Source organism: Myxocyprinus asiaticus, chromosome 8 (genome assembly GCF_019703515.2).
Source record: "Myxocyprinus asiaticus isolate MX2 ecotype Aquarium Trade chromosome 8, UBuf_Myxa_2, whole genome shotgun sequence".
NCBI classification, from domain to species: domain Eukaryota; kingdom Metazoa; phylum Chordata; class Actinopteri; order Cypriniformes; family Catostomidae; genus Myxocyprinus; species Myxocyprinus asiaticus.
Window position 1 is genome coordinate 1 of NC_059351.1, and position 18,121 is coordinate 18,121.

Consider the following 18,121-nt stretch of genomic DNA (forward strand, 5'->3'; position numbering starts at 1 on the left):
CAAAATGTGGCCATTCAAAGGCTGTGGGTTCAAGTCCCAACAGAGTCACTACCTTAGTCATTTTGCTAAGCACACTTGGCCATCGAACAAGTCTATCTGACCACCAAAACTCTTTTCTCAAACAAACACTTTCATGCTCACAATAGCATGTCCTGTTCATTGATCTGATGACCTCCCATGGACACTTTGTAGCAGAAGATGCTGTGGCTCAGTTGGTTAAAGTGCTTGCCTAGTAAACAGGAGTTCCTGGGTTCAAATCCCAGCAGTGCCTTTGTAGTGTGTTGCAGCCGCCTAGTCTCTAAGATGTAAATGGCACTTTGTAAGAGGGCCAATCAGGTTGAGGCACTTGCTGACCTCATAGAGACTCGGCAGTGGCACCACTGGAAAGAGCACCCTCAAAAATGGGAGGGTAGGGCTTGCTTTCATGCCTCTGTCACCTTCCTGGCAAAAGTTATGGCAATCCGGCATGAGCATGGTGGTTTTCATCCCTAACCCTAAAGTTATGGCATGAGCATGGTGGTTTTCATCCCTATAGCCTAACCCTAACCTAACCCTAACCCATACACAACATGGTGTATAATGTGGGCTCTGTGGCGCAATGGATAGCGCATTGGACTTCTAAATTGCAAAATGTGGCCATTCAAAGGTTGTGGGTTCAAGTTCCAACAGAATCACTGCCTTAATCATTTTGCTAAGCACACTTAGTCAATGAACAAGTCTGTCTGACCACCAAAACTCTTTTCTCAAACAAACATTTTCATGCTCTCAATAGCATGGCCTATTCATTGATCTGATGACCTCCCATGGAGACTTCGCAACAGAAGGTGCTGTGGCTTAATTGGTTAAAGTGCCTGTCTAGAAAACAGGAGATCCTGGGTTCAAATCCCAGCAGTGCCTTTGTAGTGTGTTGTTGCTGCTGAGTCTCTAAGGTGTGGAGGGCCAATTGGGTTGAGGCACTTGCTGACCTCATAGAGACTTGGCGGTGGTGCCACTGGAAAGAGTGCCCTCGAAAATGGGGGGGGTAAGGCTCGTTTTCGTGCCTCTGCCACCTTCCTGGCAAAAGTTATGGCAATCTGGCATGAGCGTAGTGGTTTTCATCCCTATATCCTAACCTAACCCTAACCCACCCTAACCCTAACGCAAAAGGAAAAGGGGAAACAGAGCCGGCGTTCTCATCAGAGTAAGACGGCATGCAAATCGACCCCCGCTACCCACTATTCTACTGGCAAATGTTCAGTCTCTGGATAACAAGCTCTGCGAGCAGAAAGTGCGGATCTCTTTCCAACGAGATACAAGGGACTGCTGTGTACATCCCGCCACAAGCCGCCACAGACCGGGCACTCAAAGAACTGTATGGGATTATAAGTGAGCAGGAAACCGTGCACCCTGAGGCCACGTTCATTGTGACCGGGGACTTTAATAAAGCCAGTTTAAAATCAGTCACACCAAAATAACACCAGCACATTAGTTTCAACACACGAGGGGACCGGGTTTCTACTCTCCCTTCCGGGATGGCTACAAATCCCTCCCACGCCCACCATTTGGCAAATTGGACCACTCTTCCATTCTGCTTCTGCCCGCTTACAGGCAGAAATTGAAACAGGAAGCACCCACCCTCAGAACGATCCAGTGCTGGTCGGACCAATCAGACTCTATGCTACAAGACTGTTTTGATCACACGGACTGGGAGATGTTCCGGTCCACCTCTGATGACGACATCGAGCTTTACGCTGATAGCGTAATGTGTTTCATCAGAACGTGCGTAGAGGACGTGGTTCCGACCAGAACAATACGGATCTATCCGAATCAGAAACCTTGGATTAATAGCGATGTTCGCGCGACACTTAATGTGCGGACCTCCGCTTTTAATTCTGGGAACGCAGAGGAGCATAAACAAGCCAGTTATGCCCTCCGAAAAACTATCAGAACCGCAAAACGCCAGTACAGGAGCAAGATTGAAGGACAGTTTAACACCACCAACTCTAGAAGCATGTGGCAGGGAATTAACATCATCACGGACTTTAAAGGGAATAAAAACTCCGCCATGACCGCTGCCTCTCTCCCGGATGAGCTAAATACTATTTATGCTCGTTTTGAGGGAAATAACACGGCCCTCGCGGAGAGAGCTCTCGCGGCTGAAGCTACAGAGGTTAGTTCACTCTCCGTCTCTGTAGCGGATATAACCCGATCCTGTTTGTAGACTACAGCTCAGCATTCAACACCATAGTGCCCTCCAAGCTAGATGAGAAACTCCGGACTCTGGGCTTAAACAGCTCGCTGTGCAGCTGGATCCTGGACTTCCTGTCAAGCAGACGCCAGGTGGTTAGAATAGGCAGCAACATCTCCTCATCACTGACCCTCAACACTGGAGCCCCACAGGGCTGTGTTCTCAGCCCACTCTTGTATTCCTTGTACACACATGACTTGTTCCTTGTGGCAACACATAGCTCCAATGACATCATTAAGTTTGCTGATGACACGACGGTGGTGGGTCTGATCACTGACAATGATGAAACAGCCTACAGAGAGGAGGTGCACACTCTGACACACTGGTGTCAGGAGCACAACCTCTCCCTCAACGTCAGTAAGACAAAGGAGCTTGTGGTGGACTACAGAAGAAAAGACAGAGAACACAGTCCCATCACCATCAATGGAGCTCCAGTGGAGAGAGTCAGCAGCTTCAAGTTCTTGGGTGTCCACATCACTGAGGAACTTATATGGCCCATCCACACTGAAGTCGTTGTGAAGAAGGCTCATCAACGCCTCTTCTTCCTGAGATGGCTGAGGAAGTTTGGAATGAACCGCCACATCCTCACACGGTTCTACACCAGCACTGTAGAGAGCATCCTGACTGGCTGCATCTCCGCCTGGTCCGGCAATAGCACAGCCCACAACCGCAAAGCACTGCAAAGTGTGGTGCGAACTGCCAGACACATCATCGGAGGTGAGCTTCCCTCCCTCCAGGACATATATTCCAGGCGGTGTGGGAAAAAAGCTCGGAGGATCATCAGAGACTCCAGCCACCTGAGCCATGGGCTGTTCTCACTGCTACCATCAGGCAGGCGGTATCACAGCATCAGGACCCGCACCAGCCGTCTCCATAACAGCTTCTTCCCCCAAGCAATCAGACTTTTGAACTCTTGATCTCCCACGATCAAAATACATCAGCACTGCATTTTATTACTCTTATATCTCACACCGGACTGTCATAAATTATATTATTATTATTATATTATGTTCTCTCTTAACAACTTACTATCAACCAACAGCCTGAATGTCAATACAGTACAATGTAACCTACTGTACATTCTATATATACTATATATACTCTTTTATTTTTATTGTATAATGTGTATTCTATATTGTGTGTATTGTATACTGTACAGTGTATGTTATTTGTATATTGTGTTGTGTGTAATTATGTGTATATTAGACTTTAAATTGTGCTGTGTTAATTTGATGTTATTGTAAATTGGTATATGTCTCATCACTGTCATGACTGCTATGTTGATTGGAACTGCACCCAAGAATTTCACGCACCATTGCACTTGTGTATATGGCTGTGTTACAATAAAAGTGATTTGATTTGATTCCCCGGAGAGGCGGCGCTGAGCGCTCACTGGGGGCTTTTCAGACAATAAGGCATGATTTTCTATAAAGCTGCTTTGAAACTGTGTATTGTGAAAGTGCTATACACATAAATAACGAATGTAAACAAACTTATTTTCTCAAGAAAAACATGGCAATTGTGAGTTCATGTGAGTCTTTCCTCGTTACAATCAAACAAAATAAATTTTTGTTGTCAATGTCAGACATTGTTGTATCATTTATGATTTAAAAGATATTTAGTCCTTGAATAAGTTTGAGCGAAACATTTGTGGGTGCTTGTATCATATTGTGTGCACCCACAATATATATTTATATTTATTTTTTGGTGTGACCACCTTATGCCAAAAGAGCATCAATTCTACTAGGTACACTTGCAGTTTTTAAGGTTGTTGGGAGATAGATTGTTCCAAACATATGGGAGAGCTTGCCACAGTTCCATGTATTTAGGCTGTCTCAGTTGCTTCTTTCTATTCATGTAATACCAGATTGACTCAATAAAGTTGAGATCCTCTGTGGGGGCCATAACTATCTGTTGCAGGACTCCTTGTTTACTTGTATTCTATTCTATTTGCAAATGAATGTTTGGAAATCTAAAACAGGTATTTCCTATTGACCTGTTTCATGTGTCATCACTGTATGACTGCACAGCCACGTTTGTGACCAAAGTTTAATATACCTTTAATGCGCTGTGGGATGCGACAAAAACCTTCTTCAGGAGTTAAAAGCAGCACATCACAGACATTTTTAAATACTGTGACTAAAACAGACCAGAAAGTAACACAAAAACATTTGTAACTTCTGAGTGAGAGATGTTTACGGTGATGTACCGGTGGGCATGTGTACACTTGGCGGTAAAACGTCAGACTCGCCTGCGTATAGAGATTAATCGTGGATAAAATATCTTTAAATGTCCACAAAAGTCCAATTTGGCAATATTTGTGCCGTCATCAGATCTGAATGAACTTTTCCTGTGACTTTCCACGGATCAAACAATTTTTGAGGTTTTTCTTGATATAGTTTCATGGCCGTTTTTACACTCACCACCATTTTTTCCTCCCGCTGATGGTCACAAATATGGCGGCAGCGAGGAAAAATTAACATGATTGAAATGGGTTAATTGACACACTAAAGCAGAATATATAAAATAAATGTTTTTGTGGGACATCTAATGTGCCTAAGACTTTTGCACAATACTGTATATACACACACATGGTATTATATATACTTTTATTTTTTTTAAATATTAATAGGCTAATACTATGTTTAATTGTTGTCTAATGATTATTTAGTTACCATTGTGCAAACAGGTATAAAACAAAACACTTATTAAATATGTTTTGCATATATTATTATTATTTTTTTTTTGAATGTGTAAACATAAAAATAATTAGCATTGTACTGGTTGTAAAAAAAAATACAATAAAATAAAATCAATATCAGTCAATCTCTAGTCAGAAAACATGGCTACTTTTGGTACAGCCATCAAAGTAAGAAGAAATCTATAAGCAGGGGCTAACTTTCGAAGCTAACACTGATCCCTTAGTTCAGACAAACATATAGTCCTGCCCCAAACTCATGGCACTGGTTAACCCATGCCAATATGGTCAGACCACTAAAAAAAATAAATAAAACAAAAACAGAGCAATGTTTTAACAGCGCCACAGTTTAAATTATTCAGAGAAAATCAACAAACTAACTAACTTATTGTTGTCTCTGCAGTGGGGATAGAAGAAAATATTTTATCTTTGAGAAAATCAAACATAACATCTTTGTTACTCTTTTGTGCAGATCCTGACTAAGCCAAATCTAAACCTTATGTAAATACATAATTGTGTGTTAAGTTAATATTTTGGTCACAGATCAATGTAAAACGACAATTTCTTGTTGGTCAGGCAATTAAACATTTCTTTTGAGAACCTTATCCTTCTCAGTAAACCAAAACTATCAGGGAATCTCTATTTGTCAGTCCAATAAGAAATCAGGTCTCTGGTAACCAAACAGACTGAAGTCCCCCTGGTAATGAGCATAGAGGCGACGAACATCTCGTTTCCGGATTCCGGTGAAGTAGCGTTCCACCTTGGTGTGGTTGTAGTCGGTTATTCCTGGCGGGATAGTGGGGTATGACACCAGGTCAGCGATACCAGCAGCTTTTAGAATATATGGAGCATCATGCTCGAGAGTTTCATGGTGACCCACGACATTGTAGGAAATATCACATGGCGCACACAACTCAGCATATGTCAGCCAGTGAATAATGTGGTCACCAAACTGCCTGTCCAAGCGCTGGCGGCCTGTCTTGTCACCCAAGTACCGCACAAAATCTTCAAAACGCAAACCCACACTTTCACCATCATCATGATGACTTTTGCGGTATTTGCGGATGATAGCCGGTGCAATGTCGTGTTTGTACCAGGGTTCAAATCGTGGGTTCTTTACAAACTTGTCCTTGAAAGCAGATATGAGACGCTCAAACGGGTCTCTGACAATAAAGAACTTGAAGTAGGAATTCAATCTGTGAACGAAATGGTAAAAAAGTCAGAATTGCAGTATCAATGTTAAGTGATTTTTGAGACATGGAACAAAACATGCCCCTCAATTTTTCCTGACATTAGATTTGAAAATATTAACAAATTCACTCTGAATTAATCAAGATTATTACTAGAATATTCTTAAAACAAATGCACCATTTTCCTTTTTTCTTTTATCAAAATGATCAATTATCATGCTCTATCACGGAAACCACCAAAGAACATGACTCAATACTTCAAACATGTTAAAATATAACTTTTACTTCATAAAAAAATTAAATAAAAATTCAAACTTATTACTATGTCCTACTACTATGACTAAAAGAGCTTCATTTAAAAAACACATTATATATATATATATATATATATATATATATATATATATATATATATATATACACACACACACGCGTACACACACACACACACACACACACACACACACACACACACACACACACACACACACACACACACGTGGCCAAAAGTTCATTCAACAACTGTGTGATGAATTTAGTTGGCTATAAAAATTATTTTAAAATTTTATTTTATTTTTATTGTAAACCACCGGGTAACTTATGCACATCTTTTTTTAGCCTACACTTTTGAAGGACAATTCTGTAAATGTATGACTCCAAATTATTGTTCTCCATGTTTTTGTGGTTAAAGAAGAGCTCAATGAAATTTTCTTTGGTTGGTATTTAAAGACTGATTGCAGACCAACGCAGCTGCCGCTCAAGCAAATATAAATTATATTTTTTATTTTTTGTATCTTCTGTGGCAGCTGCTGCGAGACACACACAGATGCGTCAGGGATTTAGGTACATGAGAAGCACGCAGAACTGCCCTGCATTGTGTGGTTTCCTGCAAATGAACTAGAAAATCATGTCTGTGACGACACGGCCCTAATATTATCAGTGGGCTTTTCCAGTGTTTCCGGATGTAGCATTTGCAGTCAAATCATCAGACGTAACTTCTCCGTGAATGCTAATTACTACTGTGTAATGACTCCTTTGTATGTACTGTATTTTTCAAATCATTCAGCAGATAGAGAAAAAAGATTCAGAAACAAATCTCAGTATAGACTATTATTTCTTTAGATAGGGGGGATGTAGCAGCCAATAATGTAATAACTACCGTTAATGTAATAACTGCCAATAATGTCATAATTTTTGTATTATTTTTTTATTAACCCAGCCAATAATGTAAGAAATTATTACATTATGGGCAAAAAGTGATTACGTTATTGCTTCAGAAATGTTATTACATTATTGGTAAGTTATTACATTATTGACTTTTATTACATTAAGAATGGAAAATGTATTACGCTATTAGCAGTTATTACATTAACGGTAGTTATTACATTATTGGCTGATACATATGGATAATCTGAAGTAAAACTAAATTAAATTTAATTGACAAATTGTAAATGAAGTAAAAATAAAAACTAAATTAAAATTGACACATAATAACTTTGGTTGTAATGACTGATGCAGCTTTCACTTTCTTTGGTGTATGTTTGAGTGGAGGGGAAAAAGCAACAAATAATTGAAATGTCAACAGAACGCGATAAGAAGTGCGTTGAAGGACAGTTTTGTGTTCATACACCTAAAGCATATACTTTCATCCTGAAAACACTTTGCTCAGCAGGAAACTAATCATAATATATATATATATATATATATATATGAAAGTCAACAGAGGTGTTTTTGTTACATTTACACTAGCGGCCAAAAGTCTGGAATAATTACAGATTTCGCTGTTTCGGAAGGAAATTGGTACTTTAATTCACCAAAGTGGCATTCAACTGATCACAAAGTATAGTCAGGACATTACTGATGTCAAAAACAGCACCATCACTATTTGAAAAAAGTCATTTTTGATCAAATCTAGACAGCAGCCATCACTCCAACACCTTATCCTTGAGTAATCATGCTAAATTGATCATTTGGTACTAGAAAATCACTTGCCATTATATCAAACACAGCTGAAAGATATTTGGTTCATTAAATGAAGCTTAACATTGTCTTTGTGTTTGTTTTTGAGTTGCCACAGTATGCAATAGACTGGCATGTCTTAAGGTCAATATTAGGTTGAAAATGGCAAAAAAGAAACAGCTTTCTCTAGAAACTCATCAGTCAATCATTGTTTTGAGGAATGAAGGCTATACAATGCTTGAAAATGCCAAAAGAAATGAAGATTTCATACAAAGGTGTACACTACAGTCTTCAAAGACAAAGGACAACTGGCTCTAACAAGGACAGAAAGAGATGTGGAAGACCAGATGTACAACTAAACAAGAGGATAAGTACATCAGAGTCTCTAGTTTGAGAAATAGACGCCTCACATGTCCTCAGCTGACAGCTTCATTGAATTCTACCCGCTCAACACCAGTTTCATGTACAACAGTAAAGAGAAGACTCAGGGGTGCAGGCCTTATGGGAAGAATTGCAAAGAAAAAGACACTTTTGAAACAGAAACACAAAAAGAAAAGGTTCGAGTGGGCAAAGAAACACAGACATTGGACAACAGATAATTGGAAAAGAGTGTTATGGATCTTAACCCCATTGAGCTTTTGTGGGATCAGCTAGACTGTAAGGTGCGTGAGAAGTGCCCGACAAGACAGACACATCTATGGCAAGTGCTACAGGAAGTGTGGGGTGAAATGTCACCTGAGTATCTGGACAAACTGACAGCTAGAATAACAAGGATCTGCAAAGCTGTCATTGCTGCACGTGGAGGATTTGTTGATGAGAACACTTTGAAGTAGTCTTTTCAAATTGTAATAGTAATTTATCACATTATTAATGTCCTGACTATACATTGTGATCAGTTGAATGCCAATTTGGTGAATAAAAGTACCAATTTCTTTCCATAAGAGCAAAATCTGAACATTATTCTAAACTTATGGCCACCAGTGTATATATATATATATATATATATATATATATATACAGGTGCATCTCAATAAATTAGAATGTTGTGGAAAAGTTCATTTATTTCAGTAATTCAACTCAAATTGTGAAACTCGTGTATTAAATAAATTCAGTGCACACAGACTGAAGTAGTTTAAGTCTTTGGTTCTTTTAATTGTGATGATTTTGGCTCACATTTAACAAAAACCCACCAATTCACTATCTCAAAAAATTAGAATATGGTGACATGCCAATCAGCTAATCAACTCAAAACACCTGCAAAGGTTTCCTGAGCCTTCAAAATGGTCTCTCAGTTTGGTTCACTAGGCTACACAATCATGGGGAAGACTGCTGATCTGACAGTTGTCCAGAAGACAATCACTGACACCCTTCACAAGGAGGGTAAGCCACAAACATTCATTGCCAAAGAAGCTGGCTGTTCACAGAGTGCTGTATCCAAGCATGTTAACAGAAAGTTGAGTGGAAGGAAAAAGTGTGGAAGAAAAAGATGCACAACCAACCGAGAGAACTGCAGCCTTATGAGGATTGTCAAGCAAAATCGATTCAAGAATTTGGGTGAACTTCACAAGGAATGGACTGAGGCTGGGGTCAAGGCATCAAGAGCCACCACACACAGACATGTCAAGGAATTTGGCTACAGTTGTCGTATTCCTCTTGTTAAGCCACTCCTGAACCACAGACAACGTCAGAGGCGTCTTACCTGGGCTAAGGAGAAGAAGAACTGGACTGTTGGCCAGTGTTCCAAAGTCCTCTTTTCAGATGAGAGCAAGTTTTGTATTTCATTTGGAAACCAAGGTCCTAGAGTCTGGAGGAAGGGTGGAGAAGCTCATAGCCCAAGTTGCTTGAAGTCCAGTGTTAAGTTTCCACAGTCTGTGACGATTTGGGGTGCAATGTCATCTGCTGGTGTTGGTCCATTGTGTTTTTTGAAAACCAAAGTCACTGCACTCGTTTACCAAGAAATTTTGGAGCACTTCATGCTTCCTTCTGCTGAAAGATGCTGATTTCATTTTCCAGCAGGATTTGGCACCTGCCCACACTGCCAAAAGCACCAAAAGTTGGTTAAATGACCATGGTGTTGGTGTGCTTGACTGGCCAGCAAACTCACCAGACCTGAACCCCATAGAGAATCTATGGGGTATTGTCAAGAGGAAAATGAGAAACAAGAGACCAAAAAATGCAGATGAGCTGAAGGCCACTGTCAAAGAAACCTGGGCTTCCATACCACCTCAGCAGTGCCACAAACTGATCACCTCCATGCCACGCCGAATTGAGGCAGTAATTAAAGCAAAAGGAGCCCCTACCAAGTATTGAGTACATATACAGTAAATGAACATACTTTTCAGAAGGCCAACAATTCACTAAAAATGTTTTTTTTATTGGTCTTATGATGTATTCTAATTTTTTGAGATAGTGAATTGGTGGGTTTTTGTTAAATGTGAGCCAAAATCATCACAATTAAAAGAACCAAAGACTTAAACTACTTCAGTCTGTGTGCATTGAATTTATTTAATACATGAGTTTCACAATTTGAGTTGAATTACTGAAATAAATGAACTTTTCCACGACATTCTAATTTATTGAGATGCACCTGTATATACCTCTTATAATGTTTTACAGCTGCTTCCCTACTTGTATATATGAAGCATTTATAAAACTCATGGCAATATCAAACTCATCCTGAAGGTCTGCTTTCCTTTTTTTGCCAACACCATTGTTTTAACAATAATATTTTCCTGAAATAATCTTTTATAACACATGTAAACCTTTGACGGATCTCTGCATCACTCAAAGAGGACAGACGGGGTAAACCATTTCTCTCATGGTCATGAACCAGGTTCTCTGGTATGACTTCAACCTTGGAGAACTTTCCTGAAAGATAAAACATCAGACAAAATGAGCATGTTTCAGTAACACTTTAATATTAAGTGCCATTTGTTAACATTAGTTAATGATTTAGGTATTATTAACTAACAGTGAATAATATGTTACAGCATTTATTACGTTTTGTTACTGTTAGCTAATAAAATTACAATTGTTCATTGTTAGTTAATGTTAGGTCATATTGCATTAACTAATGTTAACAAATACAACTTTAGATTTAAAAAATGTATTAGTTAATGTCGTAATTAACATTAACAAACATTTATAAATGCTGTAAAAGTGTCATTTATTGTTAGTTCATGTAAACTAATGTTTTATCTAATGTAAACAAATGGCACTTTATTGTAAAATGGTACGTTTCAAATGAAAGATTCATAGTTGTCCATTTGACCTAAAAATATGATGCTAAATTAAGGCTTTTTCACAATAGGGCTGGGCGATAGGACAATGTAATCGGATATCGATGATGTCTTACAAAGATCACGATTCCGATTGTGAACAGACGATGATTGACAATATTGGGAAATGGCAAAACCAAGGATCTGGGAAGTCGCCAAATATATTAAACTGTGACCAGGGTGTGAAACTAACACCCGCCAAATGCGACGAGGCTGAATCCCATTCACGAGCTCCTCATCCAAATGTATTTCATGTGCGGGTAATTTTGCTCATCTACCCGCAACAGGCGGGTGACCTGCTGTAAGAAGTCTTGAAGTGACACGTGACAAGAAATGCTGTTAGTCACAAAGACACACGCTTGAAGAAACACACTTTATTCTATTTTTAAGAACAGACAAAAGAAAAGTCGTCAATAGCCATGTTTCCATCAACACATTTTTATGCGCATTTTAGAATATCACATAAAATCTGCTGGATGGAAACACCAAGATGCAAATAAAATCTCCAAAATGCGCATGTAAACGTATACACTCACTTGAGGTGGATACATTTTTTTATTCGATAAGAAGAAATGTGCTTAAACTATGATAGAAACACATTTACCGAATAAACTCCTATTGAATTTAACAGGAATACAAGATGCGCATCCAAAAAAGCATGTGACTGAATAATTCATAACTGGACAAACCAGCAACTGAATTGTTGCCCTAGTCATTATGAAAAACCGGTGTCCTAAAAATCCAGAGCCTGCACAGAGTCTGCAGAGTAAATAAGTTAAACACAAACTTTTTCCTGAAGAGCAGGTTTATTGAAACTTTTAAAGATTATCTTATAGATCCACACCACAAAGTCATGATGGAGGAATGCGCACACACATAGTGCTCCCGGACCTGTGTGACGCACTGTTATTTCCAGTCATGAAACAAGTTATTAAAGTGTTTTGTCTGCGCATCCTAAACTGCGAGTATTTTATTAATAAGAGAGTCACACAGTCGCTACAATTTCCCCGGAAGTGACGATTTTGTTCTTTTGAACGCAAGGGATGGAAACACGTCTTTATCCGCACATTGCATAAAGTAATACAAGACATGTTCACCTTGAACCTAAAATTGAGTTTTATTTTATTTTATTTTAACAGCATTGACTGTATTACCAAAACTCAATACAAACACATTTGATAAGAACACACATTTGGCAGCATTATTTTGGGAACACAAGGGAATTTATTAGGCTTCTTTATTCTGATTATTATCTTTAAATGTATAATTGTCTTTTTGTAGGCTATTAGTAATTTTCCACTTGGTGTCGCTGACTGATGGCAAATGGAGCAGTTGGAGACAGTAAACGTTTGGATTTGGGGAGGTAGTTAAATAAGATTTTTTGATCACTTCATTATTTAAATCGATTTTTTCATTAGTTTAAAGTGCAATTTGAATTTAAAAATGTCTAAAGTTTTTTGTGTTTCAATAAATGAATTACATTTTTAAAGCAAAATCAATAAAGCAAAGAAAATCACCGACCCTCGGCAGGTAGGTTGACGATATAATCGGATATCACAATATTTTTTAAGGCAATTATTGCTAAAATATTTTTTACATATAGCCCAGCCTTATTTCACAATATAAATGTTTTATTATATGCTAAAAAAAAGCCCACATACTAACATGATGTCTAATATACATGATATTTTACATCAAACCATATCTTACCATTAAGCACTATGAGGACCTTCTTCCATTGTGTGTTACCCACTTTGGGTGTCTGGCAGAAGAGAATCTTGTGCTTGTCACACACAAAAATGCGGTCAAAGACAAATTTGCGCAGAGTGGTGTGGGTGAGGTTCCAGAGAGATACATTTCTGCAAACAGTTGATAACAACTCCAAACGTCTCATATTCACAGACTGCCAGTCTAAGGGGTCCACCACAGATGGTGTAACTGAGGACTGATACCCACATAAAACACAACACCATTGACACACATCACACATACAGTATATGACAAACAACAAACACATCACACATGCCAAAATGTTCTCAGTGTTAGAAGCAATGTTATTTCTCCTAAGTAATATATCTACAATTCAAGTAGATTTTGAAGAAAGCAAAAAAGTAAATAAGTGGACACAGAGAAACTGTCTCACCACTACAGATGGCTGTAATGCTGCCTTGTCTGGCTGTTGGGCTGAAGGAGGTTTCATCGTCTTAACAGGTGGCAAGGTCCAAAACAACATATCTGTCCTCCCCTCATAGTCTAAATATGGAATGAGATAAGCTCTTAGAGTGCCTCAGGACCAATGCATATAATAGTGCTTGTTAAAAGATGTTTTAAAATGACAAATTACATTTAAGCAAACACTTTCAACCCATTCCACTGCATAGAAGCACTGCCACATTGTGATGAACACCTACCATTTGGTACTCTGAAGGTTCTGAGGTTGATGAACTTGCTGACGAACATTAGGATGAGCAGCATCCAGCCGCAAGCACCAACCAGCAGCCAATGACGGCGCATCTTTGGCCACGCCGATAGAGCCTTAAAAAAAAAAAAAAAAAGGTTTCTGATATACACATGAAAAACACACTTGAGACAACATCCTCAGAAATCATTTAAGTTGAAAAACTGTAGCTGCATACAGAAGTCCATGGCTATGTCCAGGGTGCGATTTGTTAGAAAAAAAAGAAACAGAGAGGGGGACATGTGAATGTCATCATTGAAATTTTAATGTAGAAATTCAGACCACGGTGTAATTTATATCAAATGAAGTCTCGAATTCTTAAACTGTAGACTAAAACCACAGAAAATAATTATTTTATCTGCTCTGCTGGTGACACGGACTTGTGTACTGCGGCCTTTGTCTGTGTGTTTGTTTTCACCCTGTGTTTTTTTTTGCATTGAGTCATGTAAAGTTGTCTGATCGTTCAGACTATTGCGACATTTGCAAAGCTTTTACCGTTGATCATCAGGGAGCTTTTTTGCAATGGACCGAGTTACACCAACATGCTCAGCCAGTGTGCTGTCACTCTCCTACAGTAGAGAGGAACTGCTTTCACTCAGACCTGCAAGTACTATTCCTCATATGGGTCTACCAGAGGTGGTGAAAAGGTAACGAGTTCAATTCACAAGCAGGCGCCTTCGGAGGAGGGGAAAGAGAGGAGGGATATGACAACATCTATGATATAAGGCAAGAGACCGCCGCTGCCATCTATGATTTTAAGCAAATGTTCTGTCTCTGAGAAAAAAATAGAGGAACTCCGCACAAACGCCAGAATCTGCTTTGAGTACCTGGAATCCTGTCTAATTGTTTTTACAGAGACTTGGCTACATCTTGACAACACTTGATAGGGGTGACTGCCCCTTTGCCCACCTTTGGTGCACCATATGCCCCTCTGGAAGTAATTATTTTGCATATCTTTTGCATCACTTTTCATCCAAAGCATCAACAGGCTTTCTATATGATGACTAATGAAACATGGACTGCGTGTTTTTTGTTTTGGTTTATATAAACATGCGCTAGATGGCTGTTTTCCGCTGTTGTGTCGCGTCTCTGTTTTGAAGTGCAGCGGATCACAAGTGATTAAAATGGGTCCTGTGGGTCCAACGTGTGACACTTCAGCGGTCTAGATGCATCAAAATGCATCTTAATTGTATTGACAATGACTGAGCACCCAAAATGTAAGGTAAGTCTCTAAAAATTAATAGGCCTTTTTTTCCTTTCATTTTGTTGTTATTTTAACTTAAATGTAGGCTTAAATGCAGAGCTAAATCATAACATTAATATAAATTATAGAGAACTATAAAACTAAAGTTAGCTCTTGAACTGTTGATGAACTATTGAGTCTATATAATGTAATGTCAGACCTGCCGCTATATAAATAACAGTGAAGACAGTGATAATAATTATGTAACCATGGAATTTATCTGCATAACGTTAAATAATGCCAGGTCTGTTGTGCATATTGTATATGTTCAAATTGTGTTGCACACTGTAAAATAAATAAATAAATATAGAAAGAGAGAGAGAGAGAGAGAAAGAGCAGAGGGTGATTGCTAAACTTTGGTGAAGTATCCTCAGAATCACTATTAGTATGAATTATTTGTGTTTGAAAGTAAAGCTTTATATATATATATATATATATATATATATATATATAAACTTAATTAATATTAGTGTAGAGAATAAAAAAAGTTCATTGTGTAATTTAAATCTGGCGTCTTTTTTTGTTTCCCACTTGAATGCGAGACATTTCGAAGTCACGAATGCCCGACACGGAGAAACGAACTTTCCAGATGCTGATGCGAGTGAAAACATTGGAGACCGGAAATGGAAAACAGGCGTCCGTTATGAAACACTTCCGCGTTCAGGAAAAAGGTGGATACATCGGACTTAACTCGTATGTGAAAAACATCGCCAACCAGTTACGTGTTAAAGTCGAGAATATTGTGCAGGTGAAAGAAAAACCGTTAAACTGCGGTAGTTCTGACGGCTGCAGATAGACGGGCCCACCTCTCATCCCCCCTGCCTGTCATTCAGCACAACCAAAGAGCCAAACACAAACCTTTTCAATGCAAATCTTCTGTATCTCGCGCCATCTTCTCTTCTCAGAGTGCCTACTGTCATTGGGGTGTTTTTCCCTGGACATTGTTTGTCCACGGCAGTACCATGATGTAATGTTGTTGCTTCTTCTTCTTCTTCTTCTTCTTCTTCTACGGCGGTTTGCAAAGTAAAATAGCGCATTACCGCCATCTACTGTAAGCTTGGACCAAAGACTTCACCTCCCTCGTATCTCTCGGATCAGAGTCACAGGTGTTTAGCCTCCAGCAGATGGGGTTTTCAACTTTTGATGCCAAGCACCAACTTTTGGGGACGCAGACCCTAAGTAACTAATATTGATGACACAGGCCACCAAATATATTTATTACTGTAATACATATTATGATAAATATATTACATTAACACATAGGTACGGAAGCTCAGAACCGCAAGGTGAAAAAAAAGAAAACAGTGAAAAAAAAAAAAAAAAAAAAAAAACAACTCATGTTGTCTGGAGTTTTTTGTCAACTGAATGTTCTTGAAAATATTTTTTTCAATGTTTTGTCTGTGGAACAATCCAAAAACAGTGCAGTACAGCCCATTGAAGAGACCATACATCAATCCCTCACAGCCTCATTACCATTCCCTTTAAAAAATAAAAGATGGCGCTGCTGTGAATAAGGTCTATTAGGCCCGACTTATGAATGAATGAAAAACAATGCCAGGGGAAATGGAAAGATTATTCAAAAAACATTGTATGCAGTTTTGGAGCAAAAATAAATAAATAAATAAAAATAATAATAATTATGGGAAGATGACAGGCAAAAAGCCCCAAATCATCTTGTTCTGAACCTTAAAAATACTTCATACGCCATCTTTTCTACTGTTTTTCACTTACATCTCTATTGACTTTGCAATCTTTCACACAATACCAAGTCAAGTTAAGTCATTTTTAATTGTATAGCAAATAATGTATCATTTTCACAACACACATCGTTTCAAAGCAGCTTTATAGAAAATCATGCATTAACAGAAAATGAGTCTGTAATATCTATAAAGTCTTAGAGTCATAATTGTGTAGTTTGATTAAAATATTATTGTAAATTGTGTATAGAAATTAAATAATTTTATAATAATTGTATTTAGAAACCCAGTGAGCAAGCCGAAGGCGGTTGTGTCAAGGAACACAAAACTCCATAAGATGTTGATTAATGGAGAAAAATAACCTTGGGAGAAACCAGACTCACTGTGGGGGCCAGTTCCCCTCTGACTAAACAACATGAATATAATGATAATATTAGTGTGTGTGTGTGTGTGTGTGTGTGTGTGTGTGTGTGTGCAGTGCAAGTCATGGTTTAAAATTAGTAAACTAAGTTTAAGGGTCAGTGTTTAAACAAAGGGTTAGTTTGAACTGTAAGATTAATGACTAATGTCTTTGAAGTCCATCGTAATAGACTGAAGTGATGTTTGGCTGGCACCGGCTGCTATTTTAGTCGTCATCACTCAGAGACACGTAGCAGTGGAGTCCGACACCAAGCAGGAACGAAGGTGAATCCAGCTGGTTCTGGTAATCTCAGGATATGAATCCCGAGGTTGAGACATGGAAACAAATAGAATAATATTAGCACAGATGCCATTCAATTTTATGCAGAGTTATAGATCATGATAGATGTTTCTGGTTCTGGCAGACCTAACTAAAACTGCCTAATTGTGAGTTGAAGGATAAATTAGGTGTATATCTGGCTAAATAGATGAGTCTTTAGTCTAGACTTAAACTGAGTGAGTGTGTCTGCATCTCAAACAGTGTTAGGGAGATTATTCCATAGTTTAGGAGACAAACAGGAAAAGGATCTACCTCCTTTTGTGGATTTTGATATTCTAGGAACAATTAACTGGCCAGAATTTTGCGACCATAATGAACGTAATGGAATATAGCATGGTAGAAGGTCACTTAAGTACTGCGGAGCTAGACCATTCAAAGCTTTGTACATAGTTAACAGAATTTTAAATTTAATACAAAATTTAACAGGTAGCCAATGTAACAATGAAAAATTGGACTAATATGATCATATTTCTTGGTTCTAGTCAGCACTCTGGCTGCTGCATTTTGAACCAATTGTTGCTTGACACCTCCTCCCTCCAGAATAATGATGTTATACATGAACAAATGGACAAAAATTATGTTTCATGCAGATAATAATATCAGAAATACCAGGAGAAACTACAACATATTCC

The 18,121-nt window shown here is 38.5% G+C and overlaps 1 protein-coding gene and 1 non-coding gene across 2 annotated transcripts; one reads left to right on the plus strand and one right to left on the minus strand.

Moving 5' to 3' along the window:
• The first annotated feature begins 823 nt into the window (after window positions 1-823).
• trnas-aga (transfer RNA serine (anticodon AGA)) lies at window positions 824-897 on the plus strand. Its single transcript has one exon. It is a non-coding gene; the product is annotated as a tRNA-Ser (tRNA).
• Window positions 898-4,819: 3,922 nt separating this feature from the next.
• Window positions 4,820-16,055, minus strand: chst10 (carbohydrate sulfotransferase 10). The gene is made up of 6 exons (XM_051705054.1): window positions 15,912-16,055; window positions 13,764-13,887; window positions 13,496-13,605; window positions 13,063-13,297; window positions 10,837-10,942; window positions 4,820-6,121 (listed from the first exon to the last, which is right to left on the minus strand). The coding sequence occupies exons 1-6, from the start codon at window positions 15,993-15,995 to the stop codon at window positions 5,572-5,574; spliced, it is 1,209 nt and encodes a 402-aa protein (XP_051561014.1). The 5' UTR covers window positions 15,996-16,055; the 3' UTR covers window positions 4,820-5,571.
• Between the last annotated feature and the right edge of the window lie 2,066 nt (window positions 16,056-18,121).